This window comes from Acomys minous, assembly GCF_964271855.1.
Source record: "Acomys minous genome assembly, chromosome: 13".
NCBI classification, from domain to species: domain Eukaryota; kingdom Metazoa; phylum Chordata; class Mammalia; order Rodentia; family Muridae; genus Acomys; species Acomys minous.
Genome location: NC_140495.1, coordinates 103,551,036 through 103,578,131, shown reverse-complemented (window position 1 = coordinate 103,578,131; position 27,096 = coordinate 103,551,036). Strand labels below are relative to the sequence as shown.

The 27,096-nt window shown below is 54.1% G+C and overlaps 3 protein-coding genes and 1 long non-coding RNA gene across 12 annotated transcripts in view; 3 read left to right on the top strand and 1 right to left on the bottom strand.

Annotated features, from left to right (window-relative positions):
• COL18A1 (collagen type XVIII alpha 1 chain) overlaps nucleotides 1–7,040 on the top strand; it is a 110,898-nt gene extending 103,858 nt beyond the window's left edge. For 4 of the 6 annotated variants that reach the window (XM_084754295.1, XM_084754292.1, XM_084754293.1 and 1 more), the window contains 8 exons: nucleotides 49–193; nucleotides 274–347; nucleotides 553–684; nucleotides 1,918–1,950; nucleotides 3,182–3,445; nucleotides 3,974–4,171; nucleotides 5,053–5,168; nucleotides 5,877–7,040. In XM_084754295.1, the coding sequence (XP_084610421.1) occupies nucleotides 49–193; nucleotides 274–347; nucleotides 553–684; nucleotides 1,918–1,950; nucleotides 3,182–3,445; nucleotides 3,974–4,171; nucleotides 5,053–5,168; nucleotides 5,877–6,090 (1,176 nt within the window). In that variant the 3' untranslated portion in view covers nucleotides 6,091–7,040. The remainder of the gene's footprint in view (nucleotides 1–48; nucleotides 194–273; nucleotides 348–552; nucleotides 685–1,917; nucleotides 1,951–3,181; nucleotides 3,446–3,973; nucleotides 4,172–5,052; nucleotides 5,169–5,876) is intronic. The other 2 variants (XM_084754296.1, XM_084754291.1) reach the window with 1 other exon arrangement.
• Nucleotides 7,041–8,775: 1,735 nt separating this feature from the next.
• Nucleotides 8,776–23,154, bottom strand: SLC19A1 (solute carrier family 19 member 1). Of its 3 annotated transcripts, XM_084754305.1 has the most exons (7): nucleotides 22,216–22,339; nucleotides 21,668–21,834; nucleotides 16,441–16,655; nucleotides 13,876–14,629; nucleotides 13,464–13,656; nucleotides 11,914–12,055; nucleotides 8,776–9,703 (listed from the first exon to the last, which is right to left on the bottom strand). In XM_084754305.1, the coding sequence occupies exons 3-7, from the start codon at nucleotides 16,606–16,608 to the stop codon at nucleotides 9,437–9,439; spliced, it is 1,524 nt and encodes a 507-aa protein (XP_084610431.1). In that variant the 5' UTR covers nucleotides 16,609–16,655; nucleotides 21,668–21,834; nucleotides 22,216–22,339; the 3' UTR covers nucleotides 8,776–9,436. The 3 variants fall into 3 exon arrangements, with proteins under 3 accessions (XP_084610431.1, XP_084610433.1, XP_084610432.1); XM_084754307.1 differs by lacking the exons at nucleotides 21,668–21,834; nucleotides 22,216–22,339 and adding an exon at nucleotides 22,697–23,154; XM_084754306.1 differs by lacking the exon at nucleotides 21,668–21,834 and having other exon boundaries at nucleotides 22,216–22,371.
• Nucleotides 23,155–23,311: 157 nt separating this feature from the next.
• Nucleotides 23,312–24,762, top strand: LOC311580485. Its single transcript, XR_014773472.1, has 2 exons — nucleotides 23,312–23,768; nucleotides 24,292–24,762. It is a non-coding gene; the product is annotated as an uncharacterized lncRNA (long non-coding RNA).
• Nucleotides 24,763–26,401: 1,639 nt separating this feature from the next.
• The window catches only part of PCBP3 (poly(rC) binding protein 3), a 256,103-nt gene continuing 255,408 nt past the window's right edge, over nucleotides 26,402–27,096 (top strand). For both annotated transcript variants that reach the window (XM_084752136.1, XM_084752137.1), the window contains exon 1: nucleotides 26,402–26,787. The gene's annotated coding sequence lies outside the window, so the exon portion shown is untranslated. The remainder of the gene's footprint in view (nucleotides 26,788–27,096) is intronic.

The following is a 27,096-nucleotide window of genomic DNA, read 5'->3' as shown; positions in this document are numbered from 1 at the left end:
AGCCTAGGGCACACGGAGAATAATGGAAGGTTTTCTTGTTGTTCCTAGGGCCTTAAGGGAGAGAGCATCCGGGGCCCACCAGGCCCTCCTGGCCCTCAGGGACCTCCTGGTATTGGCTACGAGGGGCGCCAGGGCCCCCCAGGACCTCCAGGGCCTCCAGGACCCCCCTCATTCCCTGGTCCTCATAGACAAAGTAAGTATGTGGAGAGCGGGGCCTCGGTCCCTGAGGGCGGCCCATATGGCCAGGAGTTCCCAGCTTGATCTCTCTCGTAGCTGTCAGTGTTCCTGGTCCTCCGGGCCCACCTGGCCCCCCAGGTCCTCCAGGCGCCATGGGTGCCTCTGCTGGGGTAAGTGTCTAGCTGGGTACGGTCTGAGAATCGGGAGTAGAGGTAGGGAGGCACAGAGTCCAGAGTCTAGGACCATGGGATCCCCAAGAGGCTCACTAATATAACCGCCAACCCTCCTTGTGGACATCCTCTGGCCTCCCAAATCCTGGGAGCTCTGGGTGCTCTGGACAGAAGGTCCCACACTGGGCTCGGGTTGGGGTTTCAGCAGGTGAGGATCTGGGCCACATACCAGACCATGCTGGACAAGGTACGCGAGGTGCCCGAGGGCTGGCTCATCTTTGTGGCTGAGAGGGAAGAGCTCTACGTACGTGTCAGAAATGGCTTCCGGAAGGTGCTGGTGAGTTCTCAGGGAGGGAAAGCTGTCTTAACTTTCAAGCATAGTGAGTGGCTTCCTCTGCGCTTCTAGGGTTAGCAGTAAATGAATGTTTACTGCCTACTTTCCCTGTTGCTGAGACCAAATAAATACCCAACAGGAGGCACCTTAACGGAAGCCACAGGCATACTTACCCTGGCTCGCAGTTTGAGGTGTTACAGTCAGTCCACCGTGCTGAGGAAGGCACAGTGGCAGGAATGTCAGGCAGACAGATGGTGGTGACATTGCCCTTGTTGTTAGGAAGTGGGGCTGGGCTCTAAGATTTGTGACCTACTTCCTCTAGCGAGTCTCTACCTCCTAAAGGTTCCACAACCTTCTCAAACAACCTTGTCAACTGGGAACCAAATGTTCAAACAAATAGCCCTGGCGTGACAGGGGGTTGGGGGGTGGGGCAGTTCATAGTCCACCCACAGCAGCGTAACACATGAGGTAGGCTCCTAACACTAGCCCCCAGCAGGCTCATGGCTGATGCTCTTAAGCTGCCCTGTAAGGGGGAATGTAACGGGGTGAGGCACCAGGGCTCATCTTGGCACGGCCTCAAGGTGTATGCATGGAGGCTACGTGTGCTTCGTATCCCGGCTCTGCACCATACAAACACCACTGTGGGGCTGGCCAGGTGGCTCAGTGGGTACAGACATGTGCCATGCAAACTTGTCAGCGTGATTTCATTTCCAGAACTCACAGAATGTGGAAGGAGAGAATCAATTCAGCAAAGTTATCTTCCAGCCTCCACACACACACCATGGCGTGTGTGTGTGTGTGTGTGTGTGTGTGTGTGTGTGTATACACATATATACAAATATACACACATATATATACATATACATATATATGTGTATATATAGTATGCATAACATATACAATAACAAATAAATCCCACTATGATGAATATCCTTAGTACTGGTAGGATGCTTCAAGATGCATGATGGCTCCTGGGTACCAGCATTTGGGTTGGGGTCCTGTGAGCCTGGCAAGCCTGTCCTACAGCACCTTCCTGACGACCCGCCCTTCTCTCTGGCTTAGGAGAGTCTATGAGGTCAGCAGGAGGTCTAACCAGTGCACACTGTTCACTTGGTGGCAAAGAGTGGGCTATAGTCACATCCCTCTTCCAGAGGGAGGGGCTGTGGGAAGAGGGTGACAGATGAGAGGCCCTGGTCCTGAAGCATGCTGGAGTAACCCCCTGCTGTTGCCTTTCAGCTGGAGGCACGGACAGCACTCCCACATGGGACGGTAAGGAGTGTTTTCCCTCTGCACAGCTGTTAGAAGTTAGCTTGGGTGGGGGCTGGAGAGATGGCTCAGAGGTTAAGAGCACTGACTGCCCTTCCAGAGGTTCTGAGTTCAAATCCCAGCAACCACATGGTGGCTCACAACCATCTTTAATGAGATCTGGTGCCCTCCTCTGGCCTGCAGATGTACATGCAGGTAGAGCACTGTACACATAATAATAAATAAATCTTAAAAGAAGAAGAAGAAGAAGAAGAAGAAGAAGAAGAAGAAGAAGAAGAAGAAGAAGAAGAAGAAGAAGAAGAAGAAGAAGAAGAAGTTAGCATGGGTAACGGCCCAGGAAGGCCAGGACTTGAGTCAAAGCCCAGGAACCACCTGCGCGGGGCTGGTTGACGACAGTTCTGTACAATGCACCCTGATCTACAGTAGTGTTACTTTCATCTTGGAATGACTGAAGTTATCAACAGATTATCATAGACAGATAAAGTATCATCAAATTGGAACTAAACCATTTTGTAGAAATTGATAAGTAAGAAGAGGCCCCTTTAAGGCAGCCAGCTGGAGTTCCCAAGAGTCCTGGGCTGAGGCCCCCAAGGAGAAGAAATGGCTGTGGCTAGAGATGACATCACTAAATTGGGCACTCACAACCTCCAGCAGAAACTGACTGGGGAAGTCAGGGCATCGGCTGGGGTTCCCGGTTGAGCTTTCTCCCCACGGCTGAGCTTCCGGCAGCTGCCTGCCCGGCTTCTTGTTCCCACTTCAGGCACGTTTGCGCCATGGGATAAGCAACGGTCACCTTGGCTGGAGATGGTTCGTCTTCTAGCTGTGCCCAAGGGCATTCTTGGCTTGTTTTCGGCATTCTCTTCCCTCCATGCCACACAGTTAGTAGAGCCATCTCCAGACAAGACGCGGATACTTTGGGACAAACATGCTTGGGTGTGAAATAGGAGGGAAGGCGGGCAACTCCGAAGCCAGCCTCTCAGTGAGCTCAAACGACGTGATTAGTACAATGTAGGTAGGGGCCTCTGCTTGAGCAGCAGCCAGGAACCCCAAGAGAGAGTCAAGACTCCTCCAGGCTCCTACCTGGCTCATGCCTGTATCCGAGCACTCGGGGTACAGCTCCCTTCCCACCACCTCAGGCCCAGCCTTGTCCTGCCTAAGAACACAGAACAGACACAGGAAGGGGCCATATCTCGAGTGAAGAGCTACTCCAAGCACCGTGCACTTCCGTTCTCAGGGAAATGAGGTAGCTGCCTTGCAGCCCCCACTGGTGCAGCTTCACGAGGGCAGTCCATATACCCGGCGGGAGCACTCCTACTCCACAGCACGACCCTGGCGTGCAGACGACATCCTGGCCAACCCACCACGCCTGCCAGACCCACAACCTTACCCTGGAGTTCCCCACCACCACCACCACCACCACCACAGCTCCTATGTGCACCTGCCTCCAGCCCGCCCCACGGGCTCACCTGCCCACACTCACCAGGACTTTCAGCCAGTGGTGAGTGTCCAGGGTTGAGGGGTATGTGTGTACCCAGCCCCAGACCTGCCAGGACAAAGGGAATTGCCCCCAAGGATCTCTGGGTAGGTTTCTGGCTGATAACGGGCTGCTCATCGTGAAGGCCACGGGCTTGCTTTCTCTCTGGTGGCTTAGTGGTTGTTGATGAAATCAAACACTTAGGAGCCAGTCTTTGCTAGTCCTTAATTGTGGCCGAGAAGAGAGCACTGGACCACACATGTACTAGGCTGTCCTACAAATGAGGGTGGGGCAGACTGAGTTGGCCCGTCTCTGCTTACAGGAAAAGGTATCAGGGGCTATCTTGGGGTGCTGCTAGGACAGTGCCTGAGACTTACCTCTGATACTCTGAGCTGACAGGGTCTAGAACAGCACTCCTTGAAGGGTGTCACTTAAGTTATTGGTATCAGCCCTCAGCGGGCTCTGTGTGCACTGCGCTGTGGATGGGCAGCCTGTAGGCTAGGTTATGTGCGACACTGCTCATGATGCCATCATACATGACCTTTCCGGCAGCTCCACCTGGCGGCACTGAACAGCCCACTGTCGGGTGGCATGCGTGGCATCCGTGGGGCCGATTTCCAGTGCTTCCAGCAGGCCCGGGCCGTGGGGCTATCTGGCACCTTCCGCGCCTTCCTGTCCTCAAGGTTACAGGACCTCCGCAGCATTGTTCGCCGTGCTGACCGAGAGTCTGTGCCCATCGTCAACCTGAAGGTATGTGGAGCTTGTCCTGAGAGGCCAGACTATGTCCCCAGATGCACCTGTGCCCTAGTCTTAGGCGTGATTTCACAGCAGGGGCTTAAGATGGCTCCTAAAGCCGTCTGTCTGTCTGTCTGTCTGTCTGTCTGTCTGTCTGTTGTCTCTCTCTCTCTCTCTCTCTCACACACACACACACACACACACACACACACACACACACACACACGGACCTGGATTTCCAGGAGGAGCCAATGACAGGATTTGTGAGTTCTCATTCGCTGGAGGAATTTGGCATGGAAGAGCTGAGGGGCTGCAGGTGGGGCAGGATGCACGGGTTCTGGGTGGGGATTGAGGGGTCGTGGAGGCAGGGCTGTCCCACAGGGTGCCTGCCGACTCACACCTGTCTGTGAAGTATATAGAGTGAGCAGAAGCCACAGTCGCTGCCGCCAGGGGCTTGCTCCTGGCTCTGTCCTTTGCTTCATTTCACAGCAGGGGCTTAAGATGGCCCCCAAAACCCCCCACCCCTCTTATCCCTACACACACCCGAGCCCTTGTTCCTGTCCCAGGGATGTTTCTAAAGGTTCCTATGTTGCTGCTGACCACATAGCCCAAAGTAGCCTGGAGCCATTTCTGTGCGTCACCTAGCCTGGCCCCTATGCCACAGGACACCTGTCATTGTGGATTTACTCCTGGGTCTTTCTGCTGACGAGCGGGCACTCTTGGCCCCCTTACAGCAGCATTTCCCAGAAGCAATGGTGTGGACTTACAGACTGCAGGGGCCCTACCTTGGAGAAGGGGCTCCCTCGGCCTCAGCCCAGAGTGCTCCTTGGTCTCCTGGTGCTCAGTCCCTGGCCTGATGCCATGGATCCCTGAAGTCCCTGCTGTGTCTCCTATAGGATGAGGTGCTATCTCCCAGCTGGGACGCCCTGTTTTCTGGATCCCAGGGCCAACTGCAGCCCGGGGCCCGCATCTTTTCTTTCGACGGCAGAGATGTCCTGAGACACCCAGCCTGGTAGGTTCCCTTAGCATTAGGAAACGTGCGTGGTGAAACCTCAGTCTCTTGACTGACACAGTCTATACATAAGCCCAAAGGACCTAGAAGAACATAAAAGAGTGGGTGGTCACAGTATGTTTAGGGTACCGGGCTGTCAGCACCCTCAAAGCCATAGCAGGTTTGACTGTTGCCTATGACTCCTTAACTAACTCCACGTGCTCAGCCACGCAGATGCCGCAGAAATGTGCGGATCCTGCGAGGCAGCCCTTGGTTACAGAACGCACCTGAAATGTTGACTAACAGCTGGACGGTCCCATTGTCTGCACCTGGTTTGGGGAGCTAGACAGATGTGTCCTGGGGCAGTGCTCGGGCCCTGGCCATCTCCTTTCCCCATTAGGAGGTACCTATAAGGACCCTCTTGCACCCTACATGAGCAGTGGGTGAAGCGGCCTGACTAAGCCCTGGCAATAACAGCTCACTCAGCACTTACCAAGCAAGACTTCCTGAAGCCAGCTCTAGTCAGTGGGGGAAAGGCCAGCCCAGCGGTCCCCTGGGCCAGGCTGCACCCTGTCACCCTCTTCCTCTGTAGGAGTGCACATCTGAGAAGGGGAAACCTTTAGGTCACAGGGACCTTTCACTGTCCTACTGTCCCCGAAGACAGCGGCTGGCTTCCATCTTCTCTGTCCTAGAGGTGTGCATGTGGCTGACAGTCTATATGCCTTGCAGGCCTCAGAAGAACATATGGCATGGCTCAGACCTCAGTGGCCGCAGGCTGACGGAAAGCTACTGTGAGACGTGGCGGACGGAGGCGAGCGGGGCTACAGGTCAGGCCTCCTCACTGCTGTCAGGCAGGCTCCTGGAACAGAAAGCTGCGAGCTGCCACCACGTCTACATCGTCCTGTGCATTGAGAATAGCTTCATGACCTTTTTCTCCAAGTAGGACCTCTGCCAGCTAGGATGGCAGACGGAGGTGGTGCAAAGGTTGGACACAGAGCAGGGAGCATCGAGCCAGTGCCCAGGGCCTGGCTGAGATACGGTCCCGTTTGGTTCATGTTTTATGTAACCCTCAAGAAATAAAAGGAAGCCAAAGAGTATATTTTTTTAAACATTTAAAATAGACTTCCTGCCCTTCCTCTCTCACTTGAACTGGCCAGCCTGTGTCACAGTTCCTCCATGTTTGGTAGAACTTCCTGGTGAAGTCGGACCACAGCTGGGTCTCAGCAGGAGGCTGACCTAAAGTTGCTGTCTAAGACCCAGCTGACTTCCTCCAGCCCGGCATCTTTCTGTGCACAGACCCTTCACAGAGCAGTCGTATGCTAGGGCTGGGGACAGACACTGGGACAGCACAGGGCAGCTGGGGGCTCTCCTCTCACCACCCAGTGGCTGTGCCAGTAGTACAGACAGGCAGCTGCTCATCCAGGTAGTAACTGGGACCATCTCAAGCCGTGGGAAGCACCTCTCCTGTCTCCCGCGCTCTGCAGCGACAACGCACCCTGCCAGAGTAGGTTTCCAAGCTTAGCAGCTAACTGTGACCCCAGATCCGACCCTGTTCCCTGTGTGCATAGGTCAGGAGTGTGGCCAGACTTAAGACATGACGTGGAGCCCACCCTCAGGCCTGTCTGTCAGACTGGCCTCCCTGGTGACCCAGGAGATCCCAGCCAGAGCAGAACCCAATCCCAACCAAAGCCAAGAGGCAGGGTCTAACAGCACTTGTCCTGCGGAGGGACTTGTGTGTTCAGGGCCACAGGTGGCCAGTCATGGCCGCTGTGCCTGCCCCAGGCTCTGCTGTCCAAGGACTGGGACAGATCCCAGTGGGGCTACTTCTGTAACAATGTGTGATATGAAGCCATCTACAAAGAGGTGCCAAATAAAAGTGACCTTTTATCCAGACACTTGGTTTATAAGCTGCCTTCCCTGTTACAAAAAGGACAAATCATCCAAAACGAGACCTGGGATCCTCTGTTCCTGCACTTCCAGCTGGAGAAGTCCTGCTAAGGGAGCACAGGTGAGCGTGGATATAGTTATGTGTACATGGACACAGGCCTGTATGTAGACATGTGAATAAGCAAACATGGTTAGACATGCATGCGCACGACTACACTGGTGTACGTGGTCAGGTATATATGTGCACAGGTTTGGATGGGTATGTAGAGACTGCACAGGTATACATAAATGTACGTATACATTCATATGTATGTGCACAAGTGTGCATAGGCACATGGTAGCATGCATGGATGTGTATGTGGTACACAGAAGTGTGCAAATACAAGGTGTGCAGGCATACACAGGTACGCAAAGCATTGTACATATGTGTGTAAATGCTATCACCGCACACAAGGTGACTTCAAAATCATATAAAGGGGGCTAGAGAGATGTCTCGGTGGTGTTGCAGGGGACCTGTTCCATTTCCTAGCACCCACATGGCAACTTACGACCATTTATAACTCCTGTTTCAGGGGATCCGACACCCTTTCGGCTCCCACAGTCACAGTGCACACATGTGACGCATGTACATACGTGTAAGAAAACATTCATGCAAATAAAACATGTTCACTCAACCCCCCCCCCCCACCATTTATATTTGCTGCCATGTCCTGGCTGTGGCTACCCTAAGGGACTACGCTTGAACCATATCCAAAGCCTCCAGCCAAGTAAAGAACAGCTGGTGGCTGACAGGAGGGGCCAGGACAGGTTGCCAGGTGAGGGCTAGGGAGCTGCAGGCCAGGGCAGGCAGGTACTGTTGGGGAGGGCTCTAGGACCAGCAAGTGCTATCTTACTGCACTGGTGCCACTGGCTGCAGGTGGGCTGGCACAGCAGGGGTGGACACACACCATCTCTGCCTGTGGTAAAGGACAAGCCTGTGCCCATCAGTGCTGTCCTCAGTGCTGTCCTTCAAGATCCTCAAGTCCAGAAGGGATGAGCTAGTCCTCGCCAGCAAGGCTGCAGGGTGCTGTGGTAGCCTTGTGGACACAGCAGGCCCAATGTCCTCTCTAACTGTCATTCATTAGGTGGCAGGCCAGCCCCACTTGGAGCCTCTTCCTCAGCCCAGAATCCCCAAAATGAGCTTTCTCGAATAGACCTGCAGCAGGTAGCCCCTGAGGCACAATTGGCTCAGCAGCCCCACCTTGACTAGAATTTTGCTTTCTGTTGAATTAGTTGCCTGTTACTGCAAGCGTCAGGGGAGACTGCTTGTGTGTCCCCTTGGATGTCAGATCTTACACTGGGGCTAGAAGTCAACTCAAGGGCAGCAGAGGCCTACTCTCTGTTGCGTGTCCTTGCTTTGGTTAAGGCTAACCCACCACAGCTCAGATGTACCCAGGCCAGGCCAAGCATGGAATGAGAGAAGGGCTCACGCCACAGACAGTCTTACCTCACAACTGGGCTCCGGTGGTTTTTCAGCTGAGCCAGGAAACACTTCCTCAGCGCAAGCCCCGCAAGGCATTCCCCCTCTAGGAGGACCTGGGTTCCAATCAAGGCTGGCGTGCCTGCAATGCTCTGGGCTGCCTGAGTGTGTCGGAACTAAGAACAAGTGAGGACACTGGGCTGACATCTGTAGAGGACAGGGGCCTGTTCCTCAGGCCAGGCCCTCCTGACTCCAGATCTTTTTCACAACAGAAAAGCCAAATGTAGTTCTCCGTTTTAATGTCAGGGTTTTTGCTTTGTTTTACGAAAGACCAGATAACCATTCAAACGAGCACCTCCGATGACAGGAAGTGTGACAGCTTAGCCAGGAGCCTAGGATAGGTATCTACCCCACACAGAAGGATGAGCACCGTACAGGGTCAGCATGCCTTGGCTGGTGTCCTGGCTACCTCACCAGCCCTGGGGACAGGCATGATTTGTCCTGAGCCTCATAGGGCTAGGGGCAGACTGGCCTGGTGGGCACAGCTGACCCTGACACAGGCTCTTCTTGGCAAGCAATAGGCAATCCAGGCTCACTGTGTTCGCTTAGCCAAGCAGCTGTCCTGAGTGTCCGCGGCAGCCTCTGGGCACTGATAAAGCAGGGCGTAGGCTCGGTTTAGAGTTCTCAGAGGCTACCAGGAGGGCAAGCTGTCGACCCTCAGTTAAAGGAGTTGGTCCCCTAAGGTGGCTTGAGGGTTCCTGAAAGGCAACTGAAGGTGCTCCACATGTCTTGGGCACTGGGACTCAAGGCTGTATAGATTGGGAGTCTTGTCTGCAGCATCAGGCCCAGGCTTGTTCAGGATTGGAGTGCACATAGGAGGGGCTGCCTCTGAGTCAGGAATCTGCCTGCTGACCTGAGACAAAGCTAGGCTGGTCAAGCTGGCTCAGGCCTTGGCTTCGAGTCTCAAGACTGCCACGCTGTCCTCCTTGCCATCCTCTGAGAGCAGCTGTGATGCTGAGGGCTGCGGTCCATTTGAGCCTCCATCCTGCACACTCGGCACCTGCACGGAATTCTCCAAGGGACTCCTCAGCTCCTGGGCCAGGGGCAGGGGCTGGTGGCGACCTTGCCGGTAGTACCTCAAGCCATCTAGCCCAGCCCCGGCAAAGCAGATGATGGACAGCACCACAAAGTACACGAAGTAGATGCAGAACTGAAAGAGAAAGAGTTTGGGTGACCTCAGGGTTTGTACCCACCATCCCTACCCTTGCCCTACCTAGGGAATCCTACTGAGGTTCTCTCTGTCATCCAGGATACTGAGGAGTTGCAAGCCTTGCCCGAGGGTAGATCCCAAGATGGCTGGTTCCCTTCCCTCCCTCCCTCCCTCCCTCCCTCCCTCCCTCCCTCCCTCTCTCCCCACCACCCCCCCCCCTCACATAGCAAGGTCAACCATAAAAGGGGTATTTAGTATTTTTTTGCTTCCCCAAAGATCCCCCAGAGAACCCAGCATGTGACTGGCATCTGTTTGGTCTTCAGGCACTAGTTAAGGGGAACTGACTTCCACGGCTGGCAGAAGGGCTCTAGGACAAGGACCCAGGGCTTCTCGTAGGCCCTGGCCACAGTCAAGACTGGGTATAGCCTTGAGCCAGCACTGCTCAGCAGTGACCAAGAGGGACCAGGCAGCCACTGGTCACACACACCTTCCTGAAGTACCAGATACATTCCCTCCCAGAGAGGAGCCTGACTACTGACAGTGTACACAAAGGTCCTGGAACCTAGGAGTTGGTCCCAGTGGAGGCAGAGAAGCTTCCTGAAGCCCCCTGAGAACTGTTCAGAAAAAGATCACATTTAAAGCAAAGTCAGAAATGCCTATTAGGGACTTTTGTTACCAAAAAGACAGGGTTGACATCCTTTCCCTATTCTTCCTCCCGTGCCAATCAAACCCCTGGATGCTGTGGGCAACACCCACTGGGGATGGGTGGAGACAAGTGTCAGCCAGCCAGCCAGCCAGACCCCAGGATCCATTAAAGGTGTGGCAAGCGCTGGGTTTTTCTTTTTTGTTTCATGGATCTTGGATCAAAGCAACCAGAGGTCTAGTACAGATACCGCCCAGCTAGAGGACAGGTATGTGCCACTCAAGAAGTTTCCTTGAAAACACCTGACCCTACCTCAGTCACACCAGACACCAAGGAGGACCTATTGGGTGGGGCCAGGCAACACTCGTGGGGAGAAACTTCAATCTCACATTGTGGCAGTGACCCCAATTCTTACCCTCATGAAGTGAGCAGCAACCATCCGAGGTGTCAGGACCCACCACGCACACACACCTGGAGGTAGTGAAGGTAGTCACTGCCCTCTGCACTAAAGGGGACCACACTGACTTTACAGTACCGAGCAGAAGTAAGATTACTCTGCCCTTGGGCACTGAGGAGCCCATCATGGGAGTCAGAACTCCTACTCTGCAGAGGGCATGGCAACCTATGCTGCCAGAGCTCTGAGGACAAGGCATTAGAGCCAATAGTTCCAACACACAACACCAAGAGGCCTCTGTCCTCTGTCACCTGCTCACCACATCCAAGCTGCTGCCCTTACACCAAGGCCTCTGGACAACTAAAGCCAGTCAGCAGGTACTGAGATCACCTGAGAAAGATTTTTAGAGCAGCCACCATGAGATGGGTCAGCAAGCAGCAACAATATTCCAGAAATAAAAAAAATAAAACGAAGAAAGAATGAAAGATAAATAGAGGCATTCGGACCAAAGAAGCTAACTAAGAGGAAATGAAAGATGGACGGGCTTGTGAAACAAGGGGGAATTTATCAGGAGAAACCACAGTAAACAACCATTCCCATCCCTCGATTTCTCTTGTTCTTGCTTCTCTTTTTGGCTGTAGGCTCACAACGTAGCTCAGGTGGCCTTGAACTCGTGCCCCTCTGTGCCAGCTCCCAGAATGCTGGCACTCACCGCACGACTGGCTTGTGTTTCCTAAGTTATGTTTGCTGGTGTTAAGTGCAATTGATTAACACTCTTAAGTGATTCTGAAGGTATACGGGCAAAACATCAGGGCAAATGGCCTGTCAACCGTAGAGGGCACACTACACATTACTTATAAGGCACGTGCAGTCGCCAAATATCAGACCATTGCCGGCTTCTAAAGGGTCAGGTTAGCACAAAGTAAATTCTGGTTTCACAAATGAATCCAGGAGAGAAACGAAAATTAAGACAGCCCATGAGAATGGCTAATAGGGAAACGTTAACAGCAAGTGCTCCAAATACGGGCCACACTCTGGACACTCCAGTGACAATGGATCTGTGGTCTGTATTCCCTGAGAATGGACCACGAAACGTGGGCACCAGGAGGCCCTGCCATGACCACCCGAAGGGCTTCCATCCCCCAAGGACACGAGACTGAAGGTGAAGCTTACCTGTGAGTGAACTTGGAGGCTCAGACCCCGCTTGTCGGAGACCACAAGTGTGATGGAAGTCTTGAGCGCAGTGGCAAGGAATGTGTTGATCCCGAAGACCAATGCACAGAGCTCTTTAGACAGGGAAGATGCAATCTGAAAACTGGGAGGTTAAAAAAACAAACAAACAAACAAACACACTGTGATCAAACTCGCTGAGTAGGACAGGGGCAAGAACAGAGGCAGACATCATTAATCACACAGCATAGGACGCAGAAGAGCTGAACTCGTGATTCCAGGCCAGTCTGATCTATATAGTGAGATCCCATCTAGTTAAACAAATAAACAACAACAACAAATGAGCCAGGGAGACTCCTGTATCTATCCAGGGATACAGCAAAGCACCAAGTCATACAACCCCACCACCAGACTTAACTAAGCTTCCAGATACAGAACTCCAAGATGCCCACCCACAGCCCCAATCCAGCACACCTGTGCACAGCACTGCCCTCCCCTCCTTACATGCACCCACCAATAGCAGCTGACTCAGGGCAGGAGTGGAGCTCAGGGCACGTCTACAGAAAGATTGACTCCAGAAAACCAGTAATAAGAAAGTGCTCTCAATTCACAGGGCAGGAGTATGTGGCCAGAGAGAGAATGTGAGAAGGCAGTCCAAGTAGGGAGAGAGGCAGGATGAGAAAGTCCTGGGAGGTAGGAAGGAATCAAAGTCTTTCCCAGAAGAGGTGAAGAGTGGGGAGGCAAAAGAAGGCAAGTACCATAAGGCAAGTATCTGTGTGTGGTGTGAGCACACGTATGTATGCTACGCACAGTGGAAGCGCTAAAGACATGTGGTATGCTGACCCATGCACATATATATGTAAACATGGATTGCGAGAGGGGCAGTGCACACGTAGTGGATGGTGTATGTGTGTTGTCTGTCTGGTGACGGGAGTACATTGTCTCTTTTAGACAAGGTCTCACCGTGTATCTCTGGCTAGTCTGAAACTCACAGAGCCCTGTCTGCCTCAGCCTCCTGAGTATATCCTCACACATGATCATGTGGTGCTCCCTCGGTTCCAGGCTGGGCAGAGAGTCCCAAGAAAAGCCTGCTAGTGCGCTCTGGAGAGCTCTCCGGCTGCCAGGCAGTACCAGGCAACTGTGACGCAGTGTTCAGAGGACTTGGGGGAGCAAGTAGGACAAATCCAGAAAAGGGGGGGGAGGCCAAAGGCAGCAGGACAGGGGTGACGGTCAAGAAAGTGTAAGAAGGGTCCCCAAGGTGAGGATAAGGGACAACAGGGGAGGGGAGGCGGGACACTGGCTAACTTTAGGTGTAGGTGGTCTGAGGGTCAGCAACACTATGAAGAGGTTCAGGAAGGGACTGGCGGTGTTGGGGAGAGAACTGGGGGAAAGGTTGAGGATCATCTGTGGGTGTTGTGGGGCTCAAGGAAGCCAGTGCAGTGGACACAGCCAAGAGTGTCTAAACAAGTCAGGCCTCCCATATAACTGCCCACATTGCCATATGCTCCCCAAAAGAACCTTCCAGAGGCCCCTCCCCATACCAACCCACTCACGTGGCAATGGGCACAAGGAACTGATAGGCCCCACGGAAAAGCACGAAGGCCACGTAGCATGGCCAGATGGTCTTGACTGAGAACATAGAGAAAACCAGCCCAGCCTGGATGGCTATAACACTTGCGATGACCAGCTTTGACCACAGAGCCCAGCGGATCTTCACGAAGCCCGCAGAGAAGGACGTGATGGCGCCTGGAGGTAAGAGGCATCAGTCATGGCTAAGCTGGGGCAAGTGGAACCATGGGACAGATGGGTAGGGGATTCAGGCTGAGTTAGGGTGGCTCTGGAGCAGGGGTGGGGTAGGGCGAGGGATAGAGCAGCCTTTGTTGGTGGTCTAGCCTGAGGGCAAAGGGTAGGGCTGGACTACAGGCCTGCTGGGGTCCAGCTGGGAAGGGCAAAGGGCCTCCATACTCAGCAGTGTGGAAGCAGCATCTATGGCGCCATTGTATTTGACCTTAGGGTCAATGTTTCTCCACAGGACGTGCACGTAGTAGGTGATCAGGTAGTAGCCGGCAGAGTTGAAGACCCACCAGAGGCACCAGAGGCGCAGCTGCGGTTGCTGAGCGTTTTCCACCAGTTCGCTTAGCATGCGCACCAGGAAGGAGTCCCGGCAAGTGCGCAGCACACGCTCTAGTTTCCCGGGCTCTGGTTGGCCAGGGCCCGGATGCATCTGGTCCAGCTCAGAGGGCAAGGCTCCACGCGCAAGTGCACTGCGGTTGAAAAAGAGGCTACGCTTAGGGCGCTTTAGGAAGAGGGAAAGGCCCAGGCTGAAAACAATGAAGCCCAGGGAGATGTAGTTGAGCGTTCTGAAGTCCATTTCTTTCAGGGTGACCAGCAGCTGGCCCAGCACAGAGCTGATGAAGACTCCCAGCAGCACCGAGGCCCGTGAGTAGCTGGCCATGCGCTGGTAGCGGGAGGGGCGCACCAGGGAGAAGATGTAGGAGGAGTAGGCGATGCGGGCGGCCATAGTGATGCTGTAGAAGACTTCCATGAGTTGCATGTGGATTACAGAGTTGCCCAGCAGCAGCAGCAGCCACACGCACACAAAGCTCAGGCACTGCAGGACCAGGATTGGCTTGTATCGCAGGTAGTCGGTAAGAAGGAAGATTGGCACCAGCACGGCCAGGTGGGAGTAGGGCAGCACAGGGATAATCTCATTGGTCACCTGTGGACAGGCAGGCACTGGTTGTTAATGACACTGGATGCTCCAGGGAGGACAACAGAGTGAGCACACGAGAGTATGCCTTGGTCCTGTCTCCCTGAGGAGCACTGTATACACCTTCCACTGCCTCACTACAGATGCCCACATCCAGGCTGCTCGGGATTCAAGGAAGCCTAGAAACTAAAATAATCTTCCAGTCCAAGAAACCCCAGGCAGACCCCAAGCACAACTTGCAGAAAGGTGGCAGACTGTGGGGGAAGCCACTGTTCATTATTGTGCATGGCTCACGTCACTCCGGACGGAGGTTTCTGATTTGCACTCATCTTAAATCTATGTAGAAAATAGCACAGCAGCCAAAAGAGCCCAACACAGATTTCTTCAGTCCTTCTCGTAGGAGGGAAAGCAAGAGGACGGTATCGAGGCGAGCATGGGGGCAGCACAACTGACAGCTAGGCAGGACACACGGGAGGGAAGGAAGGCCAGGCGGAGGACAAGGCCACCCACACCTCCACCCCAGGGCTGGGCATGCTGCCAGCAGAATCTGATCTTCATGACCTTCCTTAAGGCCAGTTTCTGATGGCCACCCTCACCTGGCTCCTGCAGGGGAACTACCTGCTGCAGGGAGTGGGTGGGTGGGAGCGAGTCAGCAGCACTGCCTCAGACTCCTCTTTACTGCCTAGGGAGGTGCCAGGACCCACTGGCAGTGTGGGCAGGCCAAGCCAGGTGCCTTAGCCCCCCCCCCCCCCCCGCCATGCCCTGCAAGGAGTGCCTCCATCTCAGTGAAACCCAAATGTCCTCCTGAGCTCTTTCCCTGGGAGGCGGACATGTTTGGGACCTCCTTTTAGGCCAGGGTAAGTTTCAGGAGGGGGCCCCTGAGACCTCATTTTAAATTCCCCCCCCCATGTGTGTGTATGAGTTTGTGCCTGGGCAGGTACAAGTGTAGGCACGTGTATGGAGGCCACAGTATCCTCCCTCCGGTGCTTACCCACCTTGTTTTTCGGGATAGGGTTTGTCACTGGGACCTGGGGCTCAATGGCTGGGCAGCCTGGGAATTGAGCCCCAGGAATCTGCTAGTCTGCCTCCCTAGCACTGGGATAAGCCATCACATACATCTTTTTATGTAAGAGCTGAGGTTTGAACTTAGGTCTTCATGTGCAGCTATCGTTTTACCGGCTGTGTGTTGGGAAGGACTTTTTTCTTTTATTATTACTGTATTATAATTGAAGCTTCATATGCAAGCTTATTTCTGTAACAGTGACGGTTGACAGCACCTCTTTCACCAAAAGCAAAGAGGCTACAAACCAATGAGTGAGGAAAGTAGCAACAGCCTTCCTCCTTCCTTGTCTAGCCCTCTCTTAGGTGCAAGTTCAAAAATAAACCGCCTCCCCGTCTGTTTGGGCTTAAGCTCATTAGCAGAGTTTCAATAGGACCCTCTGTCCCCATGGCTGAGTTTAAAAAAAAAAAGCCTTCAATAATCTCTTTACGTAAACGGCTAAGTCCCCTGCTGGAGGCAGGTGCCAAGCAAAGGTGGGGCATAGCTGCTGGGCACAGGCTTTCTCACCAGCACGCCTTCATTTGCGTCCTTCCTCAGTCCCAAAGCAGGCACAGGGTGGGTTAATGAATCAAAGCCAAGGCGCTCTGAGTGCTCATTGCAGTGGGCAGAGGTTAGGGCTGGGCCAAGCCCACATCCAACCCAGTCTCTCTGGCTGCTGTCCTCTCCCCCTGCTTCAGCTGCCCGTACAGCAAGCTAAGACAGAATGCTCGGAGCCCACGCTGCTGCTCCCCTTACCCTCCCGCACAGCCCAACAACATGCCTGCTTCTCTGTGAAGTTGCGGTCCAGGAGGTAGGGTGTGATGAAGCTCTCTCCAGGCCGCAACTGTGCCATAAAGCCGAAGAAGCAGAGATAGACCACTAGGTAGCGCCACGACTGGAGTTCCTGGTCCTGCCTGGGCTCTTCTGCCTCTTGGCCAGTAGGCACCATGCTGCCCGGGTCCTCATGGGACCTGGTAACCAAAGACGATACTCTACCTAGAAAGAAAAGCCAAGAGTTTGGGGGTCTGCAAAGGAGCCCACAGGTAACCCCTCCTCACCCATCTTTCCATTGAGACCCGGTGTCAGCCTTGGGTGGCTGCAGGCCCCAGACCCAAATCTTCAACCTGAGAGCCACCAGGAGCCCAATCCCTCAGAGCAGGCCAGCATAAGCTCCCACGGACTTCAAGCACATCAAAGCCTCAGCCATACAGGCCCTAGTTAAATATCAATCAAACTCACATTAGCTGATAACCTTACTTTATAAACTTAATTAACACTTAAAGTTCAGTTTTGGAACCGGGCAGTGATGGCACACGCCTTTAATCCCAGCACTTGGGAGACAGAGGCAGGTGGATTTCTGAGTTCCAGGACAGCTAGGTCTACAAAGAGAAGCCCTGTCTCAAAAACAAACAAAAAATAAAATAAAATAAAATAAAATAAAATTCAGGTTAGGAAGCACCTCAGACTCATTTCAAGGACTTGGCAGCATGTGGGCCCTCAGGCCTTTGGGGAAAGCCAGCCTTAGCTGGTGGCAAGAGCTACTGCTTGCTCTAATGGCACCCTAGGCGTGGAGGACAAAAGGAAAAATGCTCTGCTAGGCTAGGACACCAGACGTGCACCAAGACACAACCAAGCCACGGGTGGCCTGTCCAGCTGCAGGCCCGAGGAACCCTGAGTAACTGTGGTGCACGTGAGAACTAAGCTGCTCAGCGTTTAGATTCTGTCCTGGGCCCAGGCTATTTGGTGGTGGTGGCTACTGCCAACTGTCCTTGTTAACCAAAAGGCAGGGGCTGCACCCATTCATTAGGACCCTGGCTCATTTGTACATCCACATTCCTCTACAGGATAGGTTCGTGTGCTTCGGGCCTTTTGTATGAGGCACTGGTAGAAGTCAAAAGGCCGGACAGCGTATACAGGGGCTAGTGGGGCTAAGACAGGTTGAGGCTGTGTGATGCAGAATAGCCCCAGGGGTGGAGAGGAAACCATTCCTGTGGCCTGACCCTCTGTAACAGGCTCTCCAATGCCCCCTCTGCTCCTTTCTTTTCTTTTCTTTTCTCTTTTTTGATTTTTCAAGACAAGAGTTTCTCTGTGTAGCCTTGGCTGTCCTGGACTTACTTTGTAAACCAGGCTGGCCTCCAACTCACAGTGATCCTGCCCGCCTCTGCCTCCCGAGTGCTGGGATTAAAGGCGTGCGCCGCCGCCGCCGCCGCCGCCACCACCACCACCACCCAGCCCCTCTGCTCCTTTCTGCAGCCTGCTCCAGGAAGTGTCTGAAAATCTGGACTAAAGTTAGAATCTCGTTCAACCCCTGAACAGGTGGCAAAGAAAAGTCCCCGGATGTAAGAGCTTTGGGGAGGGGAGTTCAGATTCTCAGGCCATTGGACCCTACATTGAGACTTAGGGCGTCCTCTGAGCTCCTACGAAACACAGAAGCTCAGGAAAGAAAAGTGACCTGTGGGCCCTCAGTGTGAGCTCTCCCGGCATACCGTGCGGCTGCTAGGACTGTCTAGGATCCCTTCCCTCAAGTCCTGCTTCTGTGACAAGGGAGAAGCAGGGTAACGGTTGGGCCCTCTGAAGAAGCAGGGGTTTGTGGGCTTGTTGGGAGCTGCAAGGAAGGGTGAGCCAGGGTACAGAATTCCAGAGGTCCAGAGGAAGGAATGTCTGGGAAGATGCTAGGCAGCGGGTGGCCCCGGAAGCCACAGGGCCTGGGACAGGACCCACATTCTCATGAGAGTATGGAAACAAGCGAGCAGGCAGGGGGCCTGGCTGGAGAAAGCACAAACACGGCCTACACCACCTCAGCTGGACAAACTCTGAGCTCTGCTTTGCTTCGTCTTCACTTTTCAAAACTCCCCCAGAGCTACACAAACAGCCCATGAGGACATAGCACCCAGGAGGTTGGGCGGAGGCATTGACCCCCTTCCAGAGAGGCCGAGGCAGGTGCAGGCAGAGCTGGAGCCCTTGTCCAACATAAATTGCTAGGGCTAGCCAGGTCGGGGAAATTGTGGCAACTACATTTGCCCAACTAAACCGGGCTAAGTGGTGGCCACGAATGTAGCTAAGTCTAGGATTCTGTGCCTACTATAGGCTTAGGCACCCCTAGGGACTGTCCCTCATCCCAGAGGTAACAGGAGCATCTTTACTTGGTGTCTCCTGGAATCCAGGAATAGCAGAGGTTACCAGGCAGATAACTCCATATCACTCCATCTGCGTAGCCTTCTATGCCCAGCTGAGGCGTTGACACCCAAGGAACTGTATCATTACCCCACAGTGAGAATTCATCATGGTCCCACCTGGGAATCTGTCTGAAAATGCGGTGTCTGTCCCACCACAGCTTAGAAGGGGCAACTCGAACTCCCAGGGTCCTCATGTCATAAGCATCTAGGATTAGCAGACTGGCAGGGCTGGTACTGCCCTGACTAGGACTCAGCCGGGCAAGTGGCGCAGGAAATGGACGCCATCTACCTACCCACCCAGCCCACGCTCAGGTCTGCTCAAAGGGGCTGGACTACATCACGAGATGTTCTGCCATCTTAGTGACAAGGCTCAGTTGGCTAGCCCAAGGCCCTGGGCTTTTTATCCTCAGACCACGTGACTGACAAGCATCCAGACCACACTCACAGGGCACACTGGGGCATCTCCTATTCTCTGGGGAACCATATCCCAAGTCTACAGTCCATTGGCCAGTCTGGCTAGTGCACCTTCTCCTCCCCCAACCCCCCCCCCAGCTCAGGCCTGCCACCATAAACACCGGTTCAACGGAACAGCCTAGTTCCCTGGGGTCTGGGAATTAGGAACTGGCCTCTGGTAACGCCACAAGCTCCATTCCTAGTCCCTACCCCAAGCTCCTGGGACACCCTCTGGCTTGTGCCTGATCTAAGCCTGGCTCTGAACCAAGGTACGATAACCTCTCCTTCCAAAGTTGGCCCAGTGACCCTCACCTCATGCTAGGAGGCAGAAACGGAAACTATCAGGCCCCTTGGCCTCCTCCTGCTCAAACTTGAAAACATTCTGTAAAGACCCGCCTTCCCCAGTTGCAGAGCAGCAGGGACAGTTCTGCCAGCCTCCCAACAGGCTTTGCTGATGTACACTGGATGGACTAGGAGGAGGGCTTAGAAATGTACCCTTCCCAGAACTTCTGGTTCTGGAGCTGACAACTCCAGTGTCTCCTGGGCAGGCCTCAGGCCAAGCCAGAGGAAAAGCTGCTGCTCAGGAGAATGGCCCAGAGTCCAGGGTCCTCCTCAAAAATCTATCTTCCACACTGTCGCTAAGGGAAACACAGGCCCAAACTCGTGTTTGGCACAGCCTCTTATTGCCTGGGGTAAGAAGCGGCTTCAGCCTGGATTCTCAGCCCCTCCAGGTATGAATGCTGAGGTAGCTCCAGGCTGCCCCTGTCAGTTTATCCCACTCCACGGAGGTAACACATCCACTCCCACAGAGCCAAGGGGCCCAGCTCTGATACAATGCTCTCCTTCTCTACAGCAGAGCCCAGGCTGCTCTTCCCAACAAAGCTAGGCTCAGCTCTGCTCCACTCAGCCAAAGTCCATTCTGAGAGGAAAGATGGGCAATCCTTGCTACCTGCCGAGTTGAAGAAACAGCGTGGACGCTCACAGCACGGCAGGCATCACAGTTGAACCTGGACTCCATATGCCCTGAGCACAGTGTTGCTCCATAACTCGAAACCTCTTCCAGGCAACTGAAAGAAAACCCTTGACAGCCCAGGAGGGTTGTGGTGTGGGGGAGGGGCGCTAAGGAGGAACCAGGCACTGTGTTGCATGCTTCCCTGCCTAGCTGACTGTATCTTTGCCTCGGCAGGCTCAGATGCCCAGCTTTCCTCAGCCTATCCAAATCCCAGGCCTCTGAACGAAAAAAGTGGGCAGGTGCAAAGGCAGTGCCTTGTCGGAAGGCATATCTACTTCTCAGGCCTGAAGGATGTATGAGGCTGGGCAAAGTCAAGGGGTCTCTGTTCTGCTGAGTCCATCTGGGCTCCTCCAGGGTCCTTCAGCCCCCCCAGGAGGAGACTACTTTAGAGACAAGCAAACAACTGAAAGGACTTAGTCCAGCCTCACTGAGAGAAGCCACAAAACAGCTACCACTACCGGTACTTTCTGATCTGCTTGGGTTCTGACTCACCCGCATACTGAAGACAGGCAGGTTGGGGCTGGGCACATTTACACAGGGTGAGGAGACTCGTGAATACGGTTATGCCTATACTATTAGCCAAGACTCCTCGGGAGTTTTCAGTGGACTGAGCCCTGGGAATCATTCTTGTCATGGAGATACGAGAAGGACACAGGCGGCGGGCAGCTGTGCAAACTGCGGAATCACTTGTTCCAAAGGGAAGTTGTTAGAGTTGCCGGTCTGGGAGCCTATAGTTGCTGAGTTGAACAATGGGGCTTGGAGGCGCGCCACGTATTGGGCGTGGGCAGTGGGGTTTCCTCCTAAGCAACACGTGCTCTAAGAAGGCTGGGGCAAGAGCACGTGGTGATTCCTGATCGGAGCAAGGTAGTCGAAGGCAAAAGAACTTCGTTCCAGATGAATGACAAGGAGAGAAATGGATGCTCAGAGGTCCCAACAGGCAGCCCTCGTGACAGTTCCTCAACTATTTACCCAAGGGTGCCCGCCAGCACTCAGACCACTCGGCTAGTAACGCTGAGGTCCTCGCCTGTGCTCTGTATTCACACAAGGACCCTAACACTCGGCGCGCGTCCTGTACCCACCCTACTGCTCCTATGCATCCCAAAGACTTTTGCGGGTCTTCCACCCAGCAGACCCCGCATGCGCTTTCCACTCACAGGTTCTCGGCACGCCGCAAACCCTGCCCGGAGCGCCGCAGTAGCTCCCGGGGCACCCTGGTACTCTGTAGTGTAGCACTCAGCCCGAGCCCCGTTTTCATCTTCAGGACGCCGGAAAGACCAGAACCGTGCCTTGCACTATTCCATGTCTCCCCAGTCACTCATAGATTGGATACGAGCCCCCCAGTTCTGCGCCCCCACAGGCCCCCGTACCTGATTCAGCCAACAGCCGGGGTTTTGGGTCGCGCACACGCAGACTACAACACCCACAAACCCGCGAAAAGGCCCAAGATCCGCGTGGAGGGGCGTGGTTATCTGAACTGGTCGCCCCTCCCCGAAGGTGTGGCCATCGTGGTGGGTCGGGTAGCGCAGCCGCAGAACTACAAGAGGGCGGGGCAAACACCTGAGTACACCCACAGCTACTCCCACAAGGAAGTCGTGCATGCGTCCTCCACGCCATCAGTCACTGCCTGGGTCATGTGGTTCCCTGAAGCGCAGACAACCTGCGGTGCGCCTGCCAGCCTGTGCCCTCAGTGCCAACACCTCTAGAGTAGGCCCCCTTCAGTACGCTCGCCTTGTGTTGCTGCTTCTGTGCTTCCTTCCTAAGCCGACACTCTCCGTCCCCCCCCTACCTCTACCCTCGGCCCCCGCATAGACACCCCTTTCTTCCCCGCCCTTCTCCACTCTGACAGCTCTTCACCAGGTTCTCCTGGGCCCTGCAGCCCCGCTTTCCTGCCTTAGCCGCTGTTTGAGCTCCCTACCTGGCCAGCACAAAACCGGGGCGCAGATCACAGCAGACACTGCCTGATCACAGAGGTGATCGCGGGGCCTGGGACCAAAGCCCCACCTCAGGTCCGCCCCTGACCCCTGCTGGCCTGCAGAAGTCTGCGCGGACTCTTTCAGGCTCGTCTGAAAAACACGTGTCCCGTGCCCACCTGTTAGAGGAGTCCAGGGGCCAAGGGGTTGGCCAGCCACAGACTGCTGGCTAGAGTTGCACTGCCTGTGCCAGCTGTGTACACCCTTCGTTTGGGTACCAGTGTCTTTGGGTTCCGAGGACACGGATGGACCACGCTTGGCTATGCAGAGAGACTTAAGGCGCGCGCGAACACACGCATACTTAGAGACACCCCGCGCCCCCTACCCGCCCCGCCACCTCACTCTCTTATCAGCCAGACTGTTAACAGAGACAGAAGGCTGACCTAAATGGTTTTAGGCCACCCCCACCCCCCCCTAAATACTCACCCGCTTTCCAGCGGGGATGCTAAGCTAATAAGGCTCAGCAGGTGGAAGCGCGCCGGCAGCTTGGGGTGGGGTGGATGGGGGCGGACTCCCGGAAGCCAGCCTTTTTCCTCCTGATGGGTTTTGGTGGAGTACTAGCACGGGGCAGGGGTCACTGCCTTAGTTGCCCTGTGAGGCAGGCCCAAGAACTATGCACATTAGGAGCAGAGTAGAACAAATGGGAGGGCCATGCGTCCAAAGAGGAATGACTGACCAGCAACTCTGGCTTAATAGATCCGGAGGCGGTAGGGTGCGAGAAGGTCACATGCAATGGTTGCCTGTAGGTACGGGGGTCCCAGGTCTGGACGCCCAGGCTCCTCCCCCAGCCTATGGAGGCTACGCCCTTCTGGACTTGGGTCTTCAGTGGTGCGAGCAAAGACGCTGGTCACCTTAACACTGGACAAGGTGAACTCAACCCTTGAGCTCAAGGCGTTGCATCTCAGGCCAGAGCTGTGGAAAGCATGCGTCGTGAGGTGTTTGGGAGCCCTAATGCCTCCTTCCTACATGTTGGCAACATGGATGCAGGTTGGAGGGGAGGGGGTCACGGGGGGAGGGTGGCCGAAGCGGGGGGGGGGGGGAGGGGCGGGGCGACGGGCTGCCTGCTACCCCACCTCCTGGCGTGCAGAATGGAACCAGTCTTAATCTTGCCTGGGAAGTCTGCAGTGCCCTTGCCTGCCGTTACCATGCCAGGCTTGGTCCAACACATGAGTCCTTCTGAGCAGAAAGGAGCAGAAGCAAATCTCAGAATTATTTGCAAGCTTGAAGACTTTTAGGGAGAGGAGGAGGACTCCCATATCTCACTGGGTGAGTTACCTGCACCCTCCAACCATGACTTACAGCTGAGGGGCAAGGCCTCAGAGGAAGTGTCCTGCGCATGGTGGCAAAGAGGAGCCCACAAGAACCTACCCCATGGACAAAGTAGAGAGTGGGGTGTGGCTGGACGTGATGGCACACGCCTTTAATCCCAGCACTCCAGCACTCAGGAGGCAGAGACAGGTGGATCGATGTTGAGTTTGAGGCCAGCCTGATCTACAAGGTGAGTCTAGGACAGCCAATGCTACACAGAGAAACCCTGTCTCGAAAAACCACACACACACACACACACACACACACACACACACACACACACACAAAAGAGTGAGGTGTGGAGGAAGAGTGTGACTGTGTGCCAGACAGGTCTGTGGGAGCACCCTACCACAGAAGCAGGTAGTGGTACCCAATCCACATGGCCCATATGTCATAGAGGGCTAGGCACCCCAAGTATAAGCTCAGCACATACTCCAGGGCACTGGGCTTCTTCCGTCCTGGCTCTCACTGTGTCAGGATTCCTGAAGAAGCTGCTCCTTGTGGGTGCTCTAGGGGTAGAACAGCCCCTGCATCATTTGGAGACAGCCATTTACGGAAGAAGAACAAGAAGGCTTCCGGAACATCGGCTGTCTAAGATGCTGGATGCCGGCCCTGGGAGGACTCCGTATGCCCAGTGCCGTCATTTTCTGGGAATGGATCAAGTGCTTTGAGAAATCGTTTCTTGGATGTATGATAACCTATTCTTTGTTTAGGTGCTGATGTGAGCATGGCAACGGCCTTCAGTCTGGCCCACGGGAATCATAGATGGAGCCAGGATGGAGCCGTGAGTGGGAGGGGCCAGGACGAACCAGAAGCTAAGCCCCAAACAGCCTGTAGGTTCTGGCCGGATGCCATTGCACAGCCCGAAACTTGCAGATCTGGAGGAGCTGGGGGGTGGGGGTGGAGTGCCAAGGCGGGCGGGGGGGGGGGGAGTGGAGCTCTGTAGCTCAATCTCATGGAACATCAAACCCTTGGAGAGGGTACCAACTTGCTCCCTAATAACAGCATTACTACTTACTCCCCCTCCCTCCTACCCAGACGGAGAACAAGTGTTCCTTGCCCAGCAGCAGCATCTAGCGCAGCAGTCCTCAACCTTCCCAATGCTGGGACCCTTTAATATAAAAGTTCCTCATGTTGTGGCGACCTTCCTCAACCATAAAATCATTTTCATTGCTACTTCACAACTGTAGTTTTGCTACTGTTATGGGTTGTATGTAAATGTGTGTGTGTGTGTGTGTGTGTGTGTGTGTGTGTGTGTGTGTGTGTGTTTTCTGATGGTCTTAGGTGACCCCCTGTGAAAGAGTTGTTCAATCCCCCAAAGGGGTCGTGACCCACAGGTTGAGAACCCACTGATTAAAAGTGAATTGGCCAATATCCTACCTCTCCAGTCTGTTTCCTAGCAGATCTGTAAGGGATAAGACTGCCTGGTGGGGGCTGGGCTCTGAGGTTAGGAACAAGCACTCTGCCCCAACTAAGGAGTGCTTCTGGGGAACCCTTCAGCTCCAAGCCTCCTACCAATGAGACAGGGTAGCACTTCTGCTTCGCAGAGGAGTTTGAAGGATGAGATGTGCACTTCTCACCACCCTGGCCCCTGGCTGGCAGCGCTCACGAGGGAGAGAAGCCCAGCTTCCACTTGCTCCACAGTCCAGGCTCACTTGAAAGCACTGGGGCCCACATTGGACAGATCCAGGAAGAAAACGGACAGAATGGGGTTTCCCTGCTGTGGCCATTCAAGCCTGGGAGCTGAGCAACTGTGCTCCCGGCTAATGGTCCCAAAGTCCAGTTGTTCCAGATCAAGGACCCAGCCCCTATGACCTGCCTGGCCTTTGCCCGGCTTCAGAAAAGCCAGGTCTCACAACTCCACGGAGTCAGGGCCAGGTCAGGATCTGTCCAGATGACTGGTCCCCAACAGCCCACTTTCCTACCCGAGCGGCACCGGTATCTCACACACAGATACTAGTGTAAGGCACCACCCCTCCCGGTCTGAACCACACCCATGCCTCAACATGGCGTGCTGGCTCGTTTTAGGTCAACTTGATGCAAGCTAGAGTCACCGGGGAGGAGGGAGCTTCAATTCTCAGTTTCTCAAGGAGGGAAAAAAAATGCCTCCATAATTTCCAGCTGTAGGGCAATTTCTTAATTAGTGATTGATGGGGGAGGGCCTAGCCCATTGTGGGTGGTGCCATGCCTGCGCTGGTGGTCCTGGGTTCTATAAGAAAGCAGGCTGAGCAAGCCAAGGGGAGCAAGCCAGTAAGCAGCACCCCTCCATGGCCTCTGCACCAACTCCTGACTATAGGTTCCTGCCCTGTTTGAGTTCCTGTCCTGGCTTCCTTCAATGATGAACAGCAATATGGAAGTGAAAGCCAAATAAACCCTTTCATGGTGTCCTCATCACAGCAATTGTAACCCTAACTAAGACAAGTGCATGTATCAGGACAGTGGGGGTGTTGCTGTGACAGACCTGACCATGTTGATTTTGGGAGGATTGTAGGACTTTAGAACTTTGGGCTAGAAGAGCCATTGAATGCTGAGTGTGAGCTGTTCTGTAGACGCTTGGAAGGTAAGAATGTTGAGAGCGGTGCAGATGGTGGAGGCCTGGCTTGTGAAGCTTCAGAGGGAAGCAGAGACTCTCCCGGGACCTTTTGTGTGAAGAATCTGTAGCGTCCAGTCAGCTGGAGCCAAACCATCAGCTGTGATTAATAATAGACCAGAGCCACCAAGTAAAAAAAAACCTTTGCTTTGCTGGGGCAATGGGAGCTGGTCAGCTGGGCTGAAGGATCAGCTGTGATTAACAAGAGACCAGCAGCACTGAGGTGAAATCTTCTGGGAAGCGTTTCCTCAGGGTCAGCACACAGAAGCTGTGCCCCAGAGGTGGCCAAGGTTGCACCTCCTTCTGGCAGCCGAATTTGGTAGTGTAAGAGTCACTCAGGTGGTGTTGTTTTTGAAGGTTTGAAGGCATCATAGAGAGCAGCTGACGCTTGGCCCTGTGTGGTAGAGTGTGAAGGGAGTCTAGTCAGGAGGCTATTGATGAAAGCACAGCCCAGCTGCAGCGGAAGACTCCAGTATTTTGGAGATGCTGGGACCACAGCTAGACCACCAAAGAGCAGCAGTAGCAGAAAAGTGGAGCTAACCAGAGCCTAGGAGACAAGCTGTGTGTGCTACAGAGGGTAGAGACAGAGAAGTGACCCTCTGAAGGAGCCCAGAAGATTGTGAGTGAGTCCCAGACATTGGACGTTGAGTTTTTATACTGTTGGAGTTTGGTTTGACTTTGAGTTGATTGTGATTGTTATGTCCTGGTTCTTCTCTCTTGTACTGAGAGGGTACTTAATTTATTCTGGTTTTACAGAAGCCCGTAGCTGAAAGACTTTTAAATTTAAAGGATGCTGTGTTGGATTTCAAGAGGGAATGGCTATTCAAAAAAAAAAAAAAAAAAAAAAAGACTAGCCGGGCGTGGTGGCGCATGCCTGTAATCCCAGCACTCAGGAGGCAGAGGCAGGTGGATCTCAGTGAGTTTGAGG